The sequence below is a fragment of the Canis lupus genome, chromosome 15 (genome assembly GCF_048164855.1).
Source record: "Canis lupus baileyi chromosome 15, mCanLup2.hap1, whole genome shotgun sequence".
NCBI lineage: Eukaryota > Metazoa > Chordata > Mammalia > Carnivora > Canidae > Canis > Canis lupus.
In genome coordinates, this window is record NC_132852.1 from 48,527,656 (window position 1) to 48,540,347 (window position 12,692).

Sequence of the window (12,692 nt, forward strand, 5' to 3'; positions counted from 1 at the left end):
TCCCCCCGCTACACCCTGCCGCCTGCGGACATGCTCACCACACATCCTTGGCCACGGAGCAGATCAGGACACTATGAAAATACACAAGTCGGTGCGGATCTGGATGGTCAGGCTCCTGGAGAACACTGGACAATAAAACATATTACTGTGAACACAGGCGTTCCTTAGAGTCGGTTCGGGTCGCAGGAACGGTCACAGCACAGAATGGGCCGCGCGCCCTGGTGCCGCTGGCTCCCCACCCAGGCCCCCCCTCCACACATCTCAGCTGTGCCCAGGCTTCCTCTCCCAGGTCGACGCTGCCAAAATTGAAACAAAATCTACTGTCTTTCAGTGAAAAACCACCACACCTGCCACCGTGTGCCCCACGCTGTGACTCTGGCCTGGAATGAACGGATTAATTTGACATTTTTATTGCATTAAATCCTTAACTACGTTATGTATTTTTTGACTTTATATATTGTTATTTATTATATGAAATAACAAGGATTTACACGTACTTGTGTCTTTTTTAGGTACTTTAAGTTTTATGTTATTCACATAGGTTTTACGCTGTTTTTGTTACTAGAAATTTTATTTTAAATCTGTTTGGGGGAACCTGGGCAGCTCAGGTCATGATCTCATGGTCCTGGGACCGAGTCCCACGTCGGGCTCCCGGCTCGGGAAGGAGTCTGCTTCTCCCTCTCCCTCTGCCTGTCCCTGAAATTGTACTTTCTTGCTCTCTCCCAAATAAATAAAATCTTTTTAAAAGAAAGAAGGCAGCTTAAATACAGTTTGCAATAGTCAACATGTGAGTTCGTGGATAAAAGCGCAAAATTCTTTTTTGATTCACGCTCGTGAAATTCAAAACAAAAACTAAAATAAAGACCGCAGGGACCCTGCACGAGACGCTGACCAGACCCGCAGCAGGCCAGGGCCGGCCCCCTCCGCGGCCCTCCCCTGGGGGAGTCCCGACCCTCCTGTCCCCACCAGCTGGCCTTCCGCGTCCTACGCGGCTCCCACGGCGCAGCCTTGGTTCCAGATTCGGTTCGGGATTCCTGAGTCCGACCCTGCCGCGCCATGCAGACACGCTGGGCCCCCAGATCTCAGGGAGAGGAGCCCCCTGCAGCGGTGCCAGCCCCGACTGCTCACACCTGGCGCTGGCCACCTCCCTCCCTGTCCAATCTCGTGTCTGCCCCTGGCCGGGACGGAGATGTGCCCACGGACTCTCGCCCGGCCGACAAGGCACACGCAGCTCACGCATTCGCTCAGCAAACACAGGGTAAGGGGGGCTCCTCCCGCTGTGGACATCAGGAGCCCCTGGGAGCACTGCCCAGGTCTTGCCTCTGGTGGCCTCTGGTGACTGGAGGGCCACCGGCCGACGCTCAGCAAGCTGTGCCCGGAGTGCAGGGAGGCTGAAGCGGGAGGCGGCCTGGAGTGTGCAGGCCGGGCTCAGAGGCAGGGGCGGCCTGGGGGGTGGATGCGCCGTTCCCATTTGGCAACCAGTCGGCCAAGCGGTGGCGCCTTCCTACGACGATGCTGAACGGGGGACACAATCTGCCCCCGTGGCTCCCCCGGTCTGGCCCTCCCTCCGAGCTCTACTCACTGAAGGTCATATGCAGCGGGCGCTAGCCGCTCCCGCATGTCCTATGGATGGGCAGGGACTTACGATTCCTGGAAGCACTCACGCAGGACAGCTCTGCTCCCACCGCCCATGTGCCAGCGCCACACGACGCTCCGTAGAAACGAGAGAGCAGGCGAGCCACCGGGGGCTGGCCTCAGTCACCTCCGACCCGGGGCGCCCGCTGAGCGCCTGTCACACCGTCCACACTCCGTGCAGCCCGGTTCCACTCCCTCGGCTGCCCGGGTGCCGGCTCCCCCGCACTCACTCCACAGCGCACGGTGACATCCAGGGATCCGGTGTCTTGGGACCCAGGCCTCGGGGCTACTGAGCACAGCGGAGCGCCCAGGGCCGGGCACACCGCCTCGCTGGGTGCAGAGAGCACGCCAGGGCTAGGACGCGGGCCCGCAGGAACCACAGGGCGCTGTGGCCTCACGCAACCTGTCATCCTCCTCGCGGGCCCTGCTCAGGGTCGCGGACCTGTGGCAGAAGGGCCTGCCCGGCAGGGTCACCCGACAGCCACCTCCCCAGCTCCCCAGCTGGCATTCTGGCCCGGCCTCGGTGCCTGTACCCCCGCCCTTCGGAACCACCGGCCTTGTCACTCCCCGTCTTCACACCAGGGGCAACCTCCAAGGTGGGAGGCCAGGACACACTGTCCCCGGCAAACAGACAAAGGACCAGAGTCGGCAGGTGCACACGGCCCCACCTGGGAGGCATCCCTCACTGCAGAGGTTCAGGGGTCAGGGGCTGGGCCAGGATTCAGGGACACGGCCCTGTGCTCCCAGGAGGGGCAGGAATCCAGCAGCGACATCAGACGACAGGTAGGGAGGGAAGGGCCAGCGCGCACTTGCACAGGCATGCGTTCTCGTGCACACACGGCCATGCACACGCATGGACACTCACGCAGGCACACTTACAGATGCACAAGAACGTGGTAAGAAAGGGAAGCCGCCAGGGGCCCTCAGGACCTGGGAACCCAGGCCGGGCAGGTGGCAGATGCACCCAGTGCTCGCAGAGCCCGTCATCTTAACTGCAGCCACGCAGGGCCTGAGCGAGATGGGCAGGAAGCTTCCCCCCAAAACCCCACCAGTAAACACCGACATGGGGAGACCCTGCCCCCCGTGGGGGGGACGGTGAGGACCACGCTCTCAGACCTGGCTTTGCACCGACGGGACCCACTCCCAGGAACACCTGTGCAAATGCCTGCCCGCCTGGGATGTCCAAACCCACCGGCCACACACGTGAAGCCCCCGGGTATGGGGGGTGCGCGGAGTCAGTGTTGATGGAATTCACATCCCAGCAAACTCGTCACAAACGTGAGCTCACGGTCAAATCCACAAAAACCCTTAGAGGCCATAAACCCCTGGGAGTGCCCGCCAGCAGAATCTGGCTTCTTCCTGAAAAGCCCCTAAAACCGCGGGCTGGGGCCAAGCAAGCTGTGCCCGACAAGTGCCCGCGATTCCAACCCCCAACCTCTCCACCAAGTCCCTTTATGTCTTCCCCCCAACTCCTAACCAGCGGGGCCCATGGAGAGGTCCTCCCTCATGGAGGACCTGCCGCTGGGCACTGCCCTCCTGGGCCAAGTCATGGGGGAGCAGATTTTCTAGGAAAAGCTTGATCCCCACACGGGGCCATCAGGTGGTCGCCCTGTTGATAGCATCTGGGGACGGAGCAGCTTCCTGTGCTTTCTGGAAACTCTGGAAACCAAAGGAGAGCCACTCCACCAGGGGGTCTAAGATAAGAAACTGGCCTCTCTGGAAGGAAAGTGGACTTTCCTCCTGAAAACAAACACTGCCAAACTCACTTTGACTTTGGGTAACTGATTATTACTAAATTACTACGTTTCTCTTCCTTTCCAGAGGCCACTATTTCTCACTTTAACATATCTGAAGATGACGCGCACCTAGAAATCAACGTCCCTCGAAATCTATCCTGAAGTCAAGGGTACACGTTGGGCGGATGGAAAGGCGCTGAAAATATCTTGTGTCTTAGAACTGTGTAAATGACACACGAGAACCTGAGCATGAGCGTCCCACACATGTGCCACCAGGGCCTGCCTGACGGCTGACTGCAACCAGGGGACAACGGGCTGTGGCTCGTGCGGTCCCGGTGCCAGGGACCACGGGGGCAACGAGCAGACGAGGAAGGACCTCCGGCGCCCTCCTGCCCCGACGGCCAGGCCCGTCACACTTCCTGCGGGATGATGAGAAGGTAGACGAGGCCGAACAGGGCGGTGAGGATGAGCGCCAGCACAACGGCACTGGTGAAATATTCGTCCTGGAGCTGGTGGTACTGGGAGACACGGAGACCGCCCATCAGTGGCTGCAGCTGCCAGGACACACGCAAGGTCCCCGCAGGGGCACCCGAGACCTGGGGATCACGCCGCCTGGAGACAGGTGGGGGGAGTGGCTCCCGGGGCCCCTGCCACCTACCTTGTGCTCGCGCTCAGCCTGCTTGTACTTCAGGGTGAAGAAGTCCAGGTCTGCCATCTCCAGCTCCATCTGGCGCGCTTCCAGGAGGCGGCCGATGGACCTGTGCATGCCCGGCGTGGTGTAGACGACGTTTGCAGAGAACGAGGAGCGGTTTCTGAGTTTCTCCGATGCGGTTCTCAAGGCCCTCCGCTGCCGCCATGGAGGGAAAAAAGTAAATGTCAAATCGTCCGCTCATTGAAGAAAAAGCTCTTCCACTCCCTCAGCCTGCTGTCTGGGGGGGCAGGTGCGGGGCCGAGATGCGGTCGTGCCTCCACCACCTGAGATCCCAGGTGACTGAGCGCATCATTGGCCCTGAGACGCCTGCGTCTGCAAATACGGGCATGCGACGTTCATGTGGCACTCCGTGTGGATGTGGGCGGAACCCAGCACAGAGCAAGAAAACAGAAGTTGGTTCTTGAAAAATATCAATAAAGTTGACAGATCTCCAGCAGGCATGACAAAGAAAAAAACAAAGAGAGACTAACAAACCTGGGGATGAAACAATTCTACTATAGACTCTGCTGACGTCAAAAAGGTAATAAGGAAATACTGTGAACAATTACACATCTTAATTTGACCACTCAGATCAATGAACGACTCGCAACACACACGCTACCACAACTCACTTAACATGAAAGATTATGAGATTAGCCCTGTAATTTACTAAAGAAATTCAACTCATAACTGTAAAGTTCCCGAAAAATGAATCTCCAGCTCCAGGTGGCTTCACTGGAGAATTTTACTTAACATTTAAATAAGAATTAACACCAGTTCTGTATCATCTCTTCCAGAAAACAGAAAAGGGAACACCTTCCAACTCACTTTATAAACTCGGAATCATCCTGATACCAAAGTCAGACTGAGACAAGACAAAAAAAGGAACACTACAGGCCATCTCTTTCAATACCGATGCTACAATCCTTAACAAAACAGCAAATAGAATTCGGGAGCCTAAGAACAGAAGCATGCACCATGACCATGAATAGAGATGCAGATCCTTTTACACATCTGCACATCGATGCAATACACCACAGAAAAAATCCCATGGTTGTGTCAATTGACACAGAAAAATTTGACAGTTGAATCTGACAAAATTCAACACCCATTCTTGATAAACAAGATCAGAAAACTAGGGAGGGAGGGGAGGTTCTCCAACTTGATGAAGATCTACAGAATACTGACAGCTACTATCGAACTCGCTGGTGAAAGATGGAGTGCTTTCAGCAACCCCAGCCATTGCAATAGGGCAAGAAAAAGAAAAAAAGAACATCAGAAAACTGGCCCTTTGCAGATGCCACAGTGGTGTACGTAGAAAATTCTATGTAGGAGAGGAAACAACTCTAGAACAAATGAATTCCATAAGGTCACTGGATACAAGATGAACATAAAAAAGGTATTTCTTGGGGCACCTGGGTGGCTCAGTCAGTTGGGCGTCTGAGTCTTGGTTTCAGCTCTGGGCATGATCTCGGGGTCCTGGGATGAAGCCTCACATTGGGCCCCCTGCTCAGCAGGTAATCTGCTTGAGCTTCTCCTTCTCCCTCTGTTCCTCCCCCTGCTTGTGCACTCTCATGGGCTCTCTCTAAAAATAAGTGTATTTCTTAAACTAATAATCAGCATGTGAAGACCAAAGTTAAAATTCAGTGCCATATGTACTCATGGAGAAAAACGAAGTACTAGCTACAAATCTAACACGTACACAACTTGTATGCTGAAGACTATATGATACTGATGAAAGAGATCAAAGATTTCAATGAACAGAGGGACACACGTGCTCATCGATAAGAAGACATGACACAGTAAAGCTGTCGATTCTCCTCATATTGATGTGCACAGGTTCTTAAAAAAAAAAGATTTTATTTGCTTATTCATGAGAGACAGAGAAAGAGGCAGAGACCCAGGCAGAAGGAAAAGCAGGCTCCATGCAGGGAGCCCAGTGTGGGACTCGATCCCAGAACCCCGGGTCAGGCCCTAAGCCGAAGACAGATGCTCAACCAATGAGCCATCCAGGTGCCCCGCGGTGCATGGGTTTAATGTAATTCTTATCAAAATCCTAACAGGAATTTTTTCATCGATACAGACTTATCTTAAATATAAATGGAAAGGGAAGGGGATGAGAATAGCTCATTTTTCTCAAAATCACTCAACCCAAGGTTAAGACTGATTGTGTAGCTACCGTGGTCGGAGCAGTACAGCGCTGGTGACAGGAGAGACACAGAGATCTACAGGATAGAGAGTCCAGAAACAGCCTCACACCAGTATGGTCAATGATTTTTGACTAAATGCAAAAGTAATTCAATGGAAGAGGATAGTCTTGTCAACAAAGGGTGCTGGACCAACTGGTCGTCCCTGTGCAAAAAAGGAAATCTCAACCTAAACCTCACATGTTATAAAAAGAACTTATCAAACTCAACACCCAAGAAACAAACAATCCAATCCTGAAATGGGCAAAAGACATGAACAGAAATCTCACAGAGGAAGACATAGACGTGGCCGACAAGCACATGAGAAAATGCTCTGCATCACTGTATTTCCATCAGGGAAATACAGATCAAAACCACGAGATCCCACCTTACACCAGTGAGAATGGGGAACACTGGCCAGACAGGAAACCACAAATGTTGGAGAGGATGTGGAGAAAGGGGGATCCTCCTGCACTGTTGGTGGGAATGTGAACTGGTGCAGCCACTCTGGGAAACTGTGTGGAGGTTCCACAAAGAGTTAAAAATAGACCTGCCCTACGACCCAGCAATTGCCCTGCTGGGGATTTACCCCAAAGATACAGATGCAGGGAAACGCCGGGACACCTGCACCCCGAGGTTTCTAGCAGCAATGTCCACAAGAGCCGAATTGTGGAAGGAGCCTCAGTGTCCATCGAAAGTTGATGGATAAAGAAGATGTGGTCTCTGTATACAATGGAATATTCCACAGCCATTAGAAAAGACAGATACCCACCATTTGCTTCAGCGTGGATGGAACCGGAGGGTATTATGCTGAGTGAAGTAAGTACTCGGAGAAATATGGTTTCACTTATATGGGGAATATAAGAAATATTAAAAGGGAATAAAGGGGAAAGGAGAGAAAATGAGTGGGAAAAATCAGAGAGGGAGACAAACCACAAGCGACCCCTAACTCTGGGAAACGAACAAGGGGTGGAAGAAAGGGAGGTGGGCGGGGGGTGGGGGTGACTGGGTGACGGGCACTGAGGGGGGCACTTGACGGGATGAGCACTGGGTGTTATGCTATATGTTGGCAAATCTAACTTAAATTTAAAAATGTGATAAAATATATGTATACATAAGAGATTAACTCAAAATGCACCATAAGTTTAACCAGAAAGCATAGAAGTATAAACTTTTACAAGAAACATGATAATCTTTATGGTTTGGGCTACATAGAAAATTCTTAGAACACCAGAAACACAGTCCAGAAAGGAAAAAATATCAGTAAATCGGACATCTTTGAAATTTGAAACCTCTGTCCTGGGAAAGACACTGTGAACAGGACGGAAAGACAAGCCACACGTGTGACAGTAGAATCAGATCCAGGATTCATCGAGAACTCCGAAAAGTCAACAGTACCAAAAACAAAAAAACAAAAAAACAAAAAAACCCACTCCAATTACAAAGCAGACAGACATTTTGCCAACAAAGAAGAGAAAATATATGGACAGAAAACAAGCACTTGAAAAGGTGGCTGGCATGACGAGCCACCCGGCAGATGCCAATAAACGCAGTCACTACACATGTGTTAGAACAGCCAACATTTTCTAAAAACAGAGACCGCACAAAGCTGGCTGGACGCAGAGAAGCTGCGTCTCGCACACGTGGCTGCCGGGAACGTGGTACCGGACGGTCTTTCCGGAAACAGTTTGGCGGTTTCTTAAAAAAAAAACAAAAACCAAAAACAAGACCCATCCGCGGCACAGCTGGGCATCTGTCCCAGATAATAAGCATTTACGTCCCCACGAAAGAGAACGCGAACGAATGTTGCGGTTTTATTTTTAACAGTCACGGTCGGGAACAAGCTAAACGTCCTTCAACGGGTCCCGCAAACGGTGGCCCGCCCGCCCCACGGAATGCCAGCCGGCCACGGGGGACGGGGGACCCGGGGCTCCGTCCCGTGAGGAGGAGCCAGGTCACGGGGCGCATCCCGGGGTCTGCGTCCACCATGTCCTCAGTGCAGAGGTCAGCACGGAGAGCCGTCCGTGGGGGGCGCCGGGGGCTGGGGAGGGGGGCATGTGGCACAGCAGAAGGGGGATCGTGGCGTGAGGGAACGTTCCGGGCCCCGAGTGTGGCCGCCAGGACGACCCGGGGCACAGCCACACGCACCACCCAGCGGTGCCCGTCACTAGCTCGGGTGCACCTGTCCTGGGGAGCTGCGACCTCGGGGAGCCCGCCGGGGGCCCCAGTGTGCACACTGCGTGGCGCCACTGCACATGCGTGTGGCCAGGGTGGTGCATCACCGCCCCCCTCCGGAACTTGGCGAGAACGTGGGACGGGTTGGGACAGAGCCGTCACCCACGACCCCTGCTGGGCAGGTTGCTCCCATGCGACCAGCAGCACGTCCGGGCTCCTCCCGGGCCCAGCTCCTCCGAGGGCAGGATCTCCGCCGCGCCCCCACCCCGCTCCCCGCTCCCCTGCCCCGCAGTGAGGCCACGCTTTCCCTCTTTGTCGTTCTTCCCTGGACTTTCCACAACAATCGTGTTTCCTCGGAAAACAAGTCAGAGCCAAGGTCACAAGGAAACGTGCCCATTTTGGTGCAGACTCTGGCCGCCTGAGCCTGTTTCTTGACCTGCCGGAGGGCAGGCTCGAGGCCTGGGTGCAGAGCCCTGGGTGCGGGCCAGCCGTGCAGCCCCGAGGGCGCCCCTAACCTCTCTGCTCCAGCTTCCCGGTCTGCGACCCACAACGAGGGGGGGCACGGCGTGCTGCCAGCGGGAAGCATCGGAATCCACGCAGAGACCCAGGTGAGGCAGAGCCGCCAGGAGCAAGAGGCCCTTGCGGGAAGTCGGGAGGCTGGGCTGGGCCGACTGACCCCGGGCAGGAGAGGTGACCCGGACCCGCTCTGCTCACCTGGGTCTTGCAGGGACGTGGGGGGAACGGGGCTGTGCGGGCAGAAGAGCCCGCTTGGGGGCCGACATGGACTTGCCTGTTCTGCGTCCTTCCCGCCAGCTGAAACGAGGACGCAATGACCAGAGCCCCAGCATCCCTGCGGGGCCACGTGGCGATGACGGCAGGCAGGCAGGCAGGCCGGAACAGGGTCACGGGTCTGGCTCAAGATGATCATGAAGCTGCCACGTGGGCCCCCACCTGCCTGCTCTCTGGGTTCACTTTAAGCGTAAGAAAGCTAACCTCTCTCCTGGTCAAGCCCCCACGACCGTGGGTTTGTACAACAGCACGATGCCCAGGCTGACTCACAGCGGCCCTGAGCGCACACACGTGTGACGTGCATTTGGGAAGCTCAGCGGTTGAGCGTCTGCCTTCAGCTGAGGGTGAGACCCCAGGGTCCCGGGAATGAGTCCTGCATCGGGCTCCTGCAGGGAGCCTGCTTCTCCCTCTGCCTGTGTCTCTGTCTCTCTCTCTCATTGTGTTTCTCATGAATAAACAAATAAACCTAATAATATTAGTAGTAGTAGTAGTAGTAATAATAATAATGATAATAATAATAATAATAATACACGGGGGAAAAGAGGTGCCAAAGTCATAGCTATAACCATTGGTCCAGAAACCGAGAGCGCCAAGGCTCGGCCCCACATGAGGGCGCCTGCCAGGACTCAGGCATGGACATGGACGACCGGGACACAGGGCCAGTGAGAGACCCCATCTCAACGGGGACACGGGCCCTGGGTGGCAGGGGGACAGTGCCCATGGGCAGAAGGGCCTGCCCGGAAGGGTCACCCGACAGCCACCTCCCCAGCTGCCCAACTGGCATCCTGGCCCGGCCTCGGTGCCTGTACCCCCGCCCTTCGGAACCACCGGCCTTGTCACTCCCCGTCTCCACCCCGGGGGCAACCCCCAAGGTGGGAGGCCAGGACACGCTGTCCCTGGCAAACAGACAAAGGACCAGAGTCGGCAGGTGCACACGGCCCCACCTGGGAGGCATCCCTCACTGCAGAGGTTCAGGGGTCAGGGGCTGGGCCAGGATTCAGGGACACGGCCCTGTGCTCCCAGGAGGGGCAGGAATCCAGCAGCGACATCAGACGACAGGTAGGGAGGGAAGGGCCAGCGCGCACTTGCACAGGCATGCGTTCTCGTGCACACACGGCCATGCACACGCATGGACACTCACGCAGGCACACTTACAGATGCACAAGAACGTGGTAAGAAAGGGAAGCCGCCAGGGACCCTCAGGACCTGGGAACCCAGGCCGGGCAGGTGGCAGATGCACCCAGTGCTCGCAGAGCCCGTCATCTTAACTGCAGCCACGCAGGGCCTGAGCGAGATGGGCAGGAAGCTTCCCCCCAAAACCCCACCAGTAAACACCGACATGGGGAGACCCTGCCCCCCGTGGGGAGGACGGTGAGGACCACGCTCTCAGACGTGGCTTTGCACCGACAGGGCCCGCTCTCAGGAACACTCTTGCATATGCCTGCCCGCCTGGGATGTCCAAACCCACCGGCCACACACATGAAGCCCCTGGGTACCGGCGGGGCGGGGCGGGGGGACGGGACGGGAACTCAGTGTTGATGGAATTCACATCCCAGCAAAATTCTCACAAACGTGAGCTCAGAGCCAAATCCACAAAAACCCTTAGAGGCCATAAACCCCTGGGAGTGCCCGCCAGCAGAATCTGGTTTCTTCCTGAATGAAAAGCCCCCAAAACTGCAGGGATGGAATTCCTCGTAACTGCACAAAACCCAGGATGGCAGGGGACAGATGGCATGGTGTCGGGAAACGGAAATCAGTCATGGACAGAGCCACGCTGGGCTAGGGGGCCCAGGACGCAAGGACACAGCAGGGGAGGGGGCGGCGCGCCAGGCTTCTCCTGCCCCCACGGAGGACCGGGGTCGCCCCTGGAGGGGCTGGGGTCTCCGCCCACACCCCCAGACAGGAGGCCCATGTGGTAGAAGCAGATGCTGGGACCCGCAAGGGGCGGCACCATCCCCCAACCCAGCAGAAGAGGAGAAAACCCAAGGATGCCTCTGACCAACCCAAGGGGAAAACCAGAAACTCCCGGGAGCCAGGTCATGAGGTGGGGACCCCACGGGAGGCCGCTTTCCGCGGACAGACTCCATGATCTAGCCACGGAGGAGAGGCAAGCAGGTGCGTGGCAGGAGGCCACGGACAGGAGGGGGCCGAGGGCGGGTCTGTGGGACGGCGGCCGGGGCTCACAGGCCGTGGCCGGGGCTCCAGACCTCACGACAGAGCATCTGAGGACCGTGAACCTGCAGACGGCAGCGAGGGTCTGAGCACGAATTTACCAAGAAGCACGGGGAATGCCAAATGGAAAAAAAAAAATGCAAGAGAATAGGAAGATTTTCACAGGGAAACGAAAGCCACCCAGCCCCGGACAGCATCCACACGGTCAGGAAGCACAAAGGACGGCGCGGGCGGCCCTCCTACCTTGTCGTCATCCTCACACGTCATGTCGTTGGAGAACGGGATCTCCGCCTTGAACATCTTCCGGCACTGTGTGAGCTGAACCAGCAGGTAGCACACGGTCTTGAATTTCATCCTCTTGGCTGCCTTGATGTCGGACAGGATGAGCCCTGGGAGTATCTGTGCAGAGAGGTGGTCTGGGGACGGCCCGTGAGCAGCCCCGAGCTGCCCCCCGGGCCGGGCACGACCTCACGGGGACACAGACGCCAAACAGGCGAGCGGGACCGGCGGGCCGGCTCCACGGCACACGGCTCTCGGCTCCTCCCGGGGCCTCTGGACCCAGAGCGAGGCCCCGGAGCGGGGCCTGCAGCAGTGGGGGGCTTGGGGCCCGGCCAGGGAGGGACCCGGAGGCCTGGACGTCGCTGGCTGGCGGGGCGGCAGCCGGCCGAGGACCAGCGCCAGAGACCCCCGGGGTCCTGCCCCGCAGGCCCCACCTGCCTGGGTGACTGCTGCTGTGCTGGGGTCCTGGGCGACCCCTCGCCCGGCCCTCCTCCAGGCCCGCGAGGGCTGCCCCTGCTTCAGGAGTGAGCTCAGGGAGCCCCTCGGCCGTGGGCCCCAGGTCACAGGGCCTGCACAGCCCCAAACCACGGACACGCAGGACGGAGAAGCTTCAAGCTCTGTCTCGCAGCCGACCTGCTTATGTCCTGAAGGAGCACCAGGGCCGCTGGTGCCCCCCAACCCTGCCTGTGCGCCACAACCCCCACCTGTGCCCCCAGACCCTGCCTGTGCCCCATGGCCCCACCTTCTGTGCCCCCGGCCCCTCACCTGTGCCCCCCACTACTCTCCTGTACCCCCATCCCTCGCCTGCGACCCCGCCCCTCATTGTGCCCCGCGACCCCTGCCTGTGCGCTGAGACCCCGTCCTGTGCCCAAGGACCCCACTTGTGCCCCGTGGCCTCCCCTTCTGTGCCCCCACTTCTGTGCCCCTCGCCCCCCTCCTGTGACCCACATCACCCGCCTGTGTCCCCCGACCCCAAACTGTGTCCCGCACCTCCTGCCTGTGCCCCCAGCCCCTCGCCTGTGCCCCCCG

At 57.2% G+C, this 12,692-nt stretch overlaps 1 protein-coding gene across 1 annotated transcript in view; it reads right to left on the minus strand.

The window, feature by feature from the left end:
- LOC140604518 (adenylate cyclase type 1-like) overlaps window positions 1-12,692 on the minus strand; it is a 30,046-nt gene that overhangs the window by 10,111 nt on the left and 7,243 nt on the right. Inside the window, 7 exon segments of the mRNA XM_072775752.1 lie at window positions 39-62; window positions 64-193; window positions 1,583-1,623; window positions 1,866-1,965; window positions 3,786-3,889; window positions 4,030-4,218; window positions 11,628-11,783. Coding sequence (XP_072631853.1) covers window positions 39-62; window positions 64-193; window positions 1,583-1,623; window positions 1,866-1,965; window positions 3,786-3,889; window positions 4,030-4,218; window positions 11,628-11,783 — 744 coding nt within the window.